The 6218-nt window shown below is 43.1% G+C and overlaps 1 protein-coding gene across 1 annotated transcript in view; it reads left to right on the top strand.

Annotated features, from left to right (window-relative positions):
* The window catches only part of LOC119315108 (cysteine-rich receptor-like protein kinase 10), a 4562-nt gene extending 1807 nt beyond the window's left edge, over positions 1 to 2755 (top strand). Inside the window, exons 2-3 of the mRNA XM_037589782.1 lie at positions 2028 to 2145; positions 2267 to 2755. Of these exons, the coding sequence (XP_037445679.1) occupies positions 2028 to 2145; positions 2267 to 2300 (152 nt within the window). The 3' untranslated portion in view covers positions 2301 to 2755. The remainder of the gene's footprint in view (positions 1 to 2027; positions 2146 to 2266) is intronic.
* Positions 2756 to 6218: the final 3463 nt, after the last annotated feature.

Here is a 6218-nt window from a genome sequence, read left to right as displayed (position 1 = left end):
ACAACTTCTGGTCAATAAATGATGTCTAGGAAGTAGTTAGGGCCTAGAGTAGATGCTCTGCAAAAGTAATTTGATAGATGCTCACCGAGTGTGATGTACGTGTGCGCGAAAGGAGATGAGAATCACTAAAACTCAACTCCTTATAGATCTAGACCACATATGGAAGTTTCTCTTTTTTCTTCTTCCTTCTCCCCCAAATCCCCACTTTTTTTCTCACACCAAGTTTGTGGCCAACGACAACTTTTGGTCAATAAATGATGTCTAGGAAGTAGTTAGGGCCCAGAGTAGATGCTCTGGAAAAGTAATTTGATAGATGCTCACCGAGTGTGACGTATGTGTGCAAGAAAGCAGATGAGGATCCCTAAAGCTCAACTCCTTATAGATCTAGACCCCATATGGAAGTCTTTTTTCTTCCTTCTCCCCCAAATCCCCACTTTTTTCCTCACATCAAGTTCGCAGCCAGCGACAACCTCTGGTCAATAAATGATGTCTAGGAAGTAGCTAGGGCCTAGAGTAGATGCTCTGCAAAAGTAATTTGATAGATGCTCGCCGAGTGTGATGTACGTGTGCGCGAAAGGAGATAAGAATCACTAAAACTCAACTCCTTATAGATCTAGACCCCATATGGAAGTTTCTCTTTTTTCTTCTTCCTTCTCCCCCAAATCCCCACTTTTTTTCCTCACATCAAGTTCGCGGCCAGCGACAACTTCTGGTCAATAAATGATGTCTAGGAAGTAGCTAGGGCCTAGAGTAGATGCTCTGCAAAAGTAATTTGATAGATGCTCGCCGAGTGTGATGTACGTGTGCGCGAAAGGAGATGAGAATCACTAAAACTCAACTCCTTATAGATCTAGACCCCATATGGAAGTTTCTCTTTTTTCTTCTTCCTTCTCCCCCAAATCCCCACTTTTTTCCTCACACCAAGTTTGTGGCCAACGACAACTTTTGGTCAATAAATGATGTCTAGGAAGTAGTTAGGGCCCAGAGTAGATGCTCTGCAAAAGTAATTTGATCGATGCTCATCGAGTGTGACGTATGTGTGCAAGAAAGGAGATGAGGAAGTTGGCGTAACCTGTCCTCCATGGGCCATGGTTTGGGCACTTCTTCGACTGAATATATTCTCCTCTTCGTTGTCCTAGTAGCATGATTGTATGGCCTAGAACACAATGATTTGTCGAAATCGGCGACATCAACCGACAACCGTGTTTTCACCGGAGCCACCATCACAGGGACCAATAGAAGAGAACGAAGAAAATATTGGCGCATTTTTGCAGGCGGCGTGTAGGGAGTCAATGGGATGTTGGCGGGGTCACTGTTGTTGGGGCGATATCGGACTGAGTCACCGGCAAGGTGTTGTGCGTTGTTGGGCATCGGGGAGGAGAGAGAGAGGGTTTAGGGAAACTTGCCCACAGGTACTCAAATTTGAGCAGGTTCGAATGGTTTAAAGAGTTTCTTCGCAAATTGTTGAGGTCTAAAGGGGTTAACTCTTCAAAAGAGGATCTTATGAGAAATTTTTAGAAATTTAGGGGAAGGGCTCGGAAACATCGTTCCAAGGGAGTCAAACAGAACAGAAGTGGAGAGCTTTACCTTGGCATTGAAGGTCATCCCGAGCACTCCATAGGTCTTCGGCTTGCACATGTCGATCTAGCGGAAGAGGTGCTTGGCGCTCGGGGTCTTGTCTTGACATTCCACAGGAAGTCCCTTCGGATTTGTTTTTCCCACACACTTGACCAGCCAAGCAGGAGAGGCAAGCATAATTAGTTATAACTACCATGGCGGAGAGGGAGGAGCAGATAAGCTCAACACAACCAGGAGTGCGATGTGATCTACAATCTTATTCCACAACCTTACATGGTTGTTATTGACATCCATATATATAGCATTCCAAGGTTCTGCTTCTTTTCTTCCCCGTATGCTCGAATTATGGGTATGCACATTCTTCCTCAAACATGAACCGAGGAAAGCTAGGTAATGCATTAACGATCAACTATGCTCACATGGAAGCTTTATGCATTTGCATTCCGCAGGCACCATCAGTTGGCTTGACCTCTTGGGTCCGGGACTCATATTTCAAGCAATTGGATTTGCATGGCTTTTCTTCCTGCTTCTGCAAGAATGGCGTGATAAACGAAGAGCCTCTATGATGTAAGTTTGAAGAGGCACCACATTTGATGTTAAGTTGAGATAGGAAAATAATAGATGAAACAATCTACTTTGTGAATAGGAGCATATGAAAATTAATTTCCTTACCACTTACATGATGCAGGCGTTGTAGCTCTCTTCCATCTGAAGATCAGTAGTTGATCAACTTGGTCAGACTATTGGACATCAGCCTATTCCCAACAGGAGGAAACACTAAAATTGGGCTCTACAACAACGCTCACACAATTTCCTGAATCGTGATTTGATATTTTTTAGCGAAGATGGTTTGATATTGTCCTCCAATTTGACTGTTTGCATTGGTTACCAATAATTTCCAAGGTCCACTTCGTTTGTTCTGTTGTTTTCATCCTATTCTTCGATCCACTCCTTCGATTCTCCAAATATGTATGTACTTCCTCCGTTCCGAATTACTTGTCACATGTATGGATGTATCTAGATGTATTTTAGTTCTACATACATCTATTTCTACGACGAGTAATTTGGGACGGAGGGAGTATTTCCAACTTGCTAGAAACAGAGTTCCAGCTTGCGGCAGATATTAACTGAACACTCCTCACTTTCATCATTAAACTCTTAAACCTTGGTTGGATCACTGCTTTGTGTCATGGGCTCATTTCTCACAAATATGTTGGATATGCAAATCGCAGGAGATAGCACTATGCAAAGTTCAGAGAAAAAGCGGAGGGGGGCGCAAAATAAAGTTCTGAAGAAAAGAAGCAGTAAAGTTGCCATTGACAATTTGACTGGAAATAGTAGGATTTTGGGGTTTTGAGGATAGTCTCTCCACTAGGTGGGATCGCGCCTCAGCTTGGCGCATATATTATGGCACCAATGAAAGTGCTTCACTGAGCAGGCATATTAAACATAAAAGAAGTGAGATCGAAGAAATTAGGCCTCAAGCTCCTTCATTCAATAAATGTTCGATTTGCTAAGTGATATTTTCCACGGGCTACAGCAGAAATTTGCATAAGTCGTTAAGCAAGAAACATGTCTGAGCAAAGTGGAAATCTAATTCTGCAATGGAAAATAAATTTGAACATAAATCTCACTATGACTCATCAAATCTCAACCTCGATCTGGGCTTACATGTTGATCGTATTTATATTTTCCCTGCATATCTCTGCACACAATACACATGAGCCAAAATAAGAAAGGTGAGCAACTTCAAGTGATAGAAAAGGAAAACAAATGGTATAAAGATTCGGAAGAGGGCACTACCTCCTAGGGGAAGCTATAAAAATGGTTTAACTTACTTTTCCAACTGAGCTCTCATACAGATTTGTTCAGATAAATTAAAATGATTTGCTCATAATATCATGTTTTTACAGCCCTCTTCACACGTTGTTGCTCGCTTCCATCTTCTTCTTCTCCGTCGAAGTGCAGTTGTGTGGGTGCATAGATAAGAGAATATTAGGACAAGTGTTGCTCCGGCAAAGGATTGGGGTACGTATTTGTAGTAGAACGGTTATAGTAGGAGCGCTCTCGAAATTTGAACATGTTCAATGCACACACGTAAGAGCAGCTCCACGCTGTCGCCGGCGAAGAACATGAGCATACCGAGGGGCGGAGCCCATTGGGCCGACCCGTATGCACAGGAATACGGTTCTAAAAATTTGCTAGTAGTACCTATGAAATAAAAAGGCCCGATGCATCAGGGTGGCCCAAGAGCAGTGCATCAGGGTCGGCCCTTTCAGGCGACGCTTCCGCACTGGCCCAAGACAGCACCCACACACAGTTGGCTTACAATCCAGCACGTAGCTACACTTCGCAAGAAAAAACATACGTCACGTAGCCTAATGGATCCAGCTTCCACTAAAAAATCTAATCGATCCATCGATCGATCAGGTTTGTGTAGACGCGTACGGAGCCAGCCCCATACCATACGCCTCGCGTCGGCAGTCGCGTACGGAGAGGCGGTAGCGGCAGGGTGCCGCCGGACGCAGCAGGCCACGCAGCGATGACGGTGACTACGCACGGCCCGCGAGCGACGCTGCACGCCGTCGGCTGGTCCGGAGCTTGGTAATTTGGCGACCTTTCCAATCTTGAATCTTCGTTTTCGTACGCGCGCCCATAGATTACAGAAGGCTACGATTGTGGTAGCGCCTTTGTCTTGCTTTTCTAATTTTGTTTACAAACTGCAACAAATAGTCAATTATGTATAAATTTATAGCAAATAGAATAAATCACTATGTCTTGGCAAAAGCGTGGGGCAATTTCTAGGTTATAACTTCTAACTAGGGTTTCATTTGTCTGTATACAAGTCTGAATGTCTCATTTGTATTTGTCAAATACAAATACTATGGTCATGTTTTTTTCTCAAATGAAAAGCACCATCATAGGATGTCCCGGAAGACATAATTGGGAAGGGGACACTCAATATGATCCGAGCCAGAGAAAATTGATAGAACATTATCATCCTAATTTGAAAGATCTGGTAAGAAGAACATATTTGTTGAATGGACTTTGTCAGCCAAGATATTTTGTTTTTCAATCCTTGGATTTTGGGGGTAAATAGAGAAAGTTCAATGCTAAATGGTTTGATGAATTTGGGAGCTGGCTTGAATACAACGAAGAGAAGAATATGGCATGTTGTTTTGGAATAGAACGTACTAAAGATAATTTTTAAGCTTTTAGCCATTTAAATACTTTTTCCTTCAGAATTTTTATTATGTTCTACTGAAAAGTTTAATCATAATTTTATCTTGTAGGTTATTGAACCTTGTTGTCAGATGATGTATTTTGGAATTTGGAGATGCAAGACATCTATTTCAAGTAATTTTCTCCCTTATTTTATCATTACAACAAGCATTTTTATGGCTACGTTATGTTTTTTACACGCTGCCTTTGATGACGTCTGATAATGTGTGCTGAAATCTATGAAACGCACATTTATTCAATGCATCGTTGCTTGAAATTTTACTCCTTGTTAAAGTGGTGCATCGGGTAACATTTGCTCCAACTCCGCCCCTGATACCAAGCAGTCCCACCTGGAAGCTGGCGAGCACGTACAACACGGAGCCGCCAAGGACCAGCCCCATCGCTAGCTTGAGCTCGCCCGGCGCCACCACGCACACATTGCTGTGATTGTGCTGCCCTGCCACGGTGCCGCCTGCTTGCGGTGCAGTCAACATTCTGCCCTAATAAGGATTCATGGTTCCCCCACCCGGTTCAAAAAAACTAGGCCTAGAGTCCTAGTCACTGCCCAGAGCTCATACTTCATATGAGTAATGCTACATCTACGAAATATTACTTTTTTTTACAAATAAGCTGATGTGGAGAATTTTGATTGGTAATAGGGGGATGAAGGGGCCCACCCCAGTTGAATTCAGGGGGGAGAGACGTTTGTAAATTTTTGTAGGTCTAGCATTATTGTACTTCATACATGTATTCGACATATACAACTGGTGTGCGAGATGAACTCCACACCACCACCTTAAGGAAAGCCCACCATGAACTATGGTACTACCACACTACCGGTTGTGCTTCAATGGCGGTGTCACCATGAAGGAAAAACGGTTCATACTCTGGTGTTGTCTGGGATACAACATATGTAGATACCAAATGGCCAAATCTTAGGCAACATCAATAATGCCAGGGGAGAGTTACTGGAATAGGAGACGACGAACCAAATCTTTTTGTGACAAGGCAAAAAATTTGCCATTTTTATTGATCAAGAAGAGGGGTTTGTAGACACACCTTCAAAGCGTCACAACGATAAAAAATTACTCTCATGACATTACATTACTCAAAAGCTTGACACCCGCAAAAGCCCAAAGCAAAGCTTCCTTCTTAATAATGCTAACTATCACTGCCACCAGCACCGCTTTGTTTCTAAAGATGCGTGTGTTCCTTTCTTTCCAAATCTCCAATCCAACAAGGTGGATCAAGGATGAGAGAGCCTTTCTTTAATGTGAATTGTTGATGACTCCTTCCCACTAAGCCTTGCCCGTGTGGAAGTTCTGCCGGTTCATCGCGTCAACTTGAAGATCCATCCAGGAGAACAACTCCTTCCAAATTTGAGTTTGCGAACTGACGCTTGAATAGGAGGCGGGCCT

The sequence above is a fragment of the Triticum dicoccoides genome, chromosome 6A, assembly GCF_002162155.2.
Source record: "Triticum dicoccoides isolate Atlit2015 ecotype Zavitan chromosome 6A, WEW_v2.0, whole genome shotgun sequence".
Taxonomy (NCBI): domain Eukaryota; kingdom Viridiplantae; phylum Streptophyta; class Magnoliopsida; order Poales; family Poaceae; genus Triticum; species Triticum dicoccoides.
The sequence above is the reverse complement of the archived record's forward strand: the minus strand, read 5'-3'. Positions and strand labels throughout refer to the sequence as shown.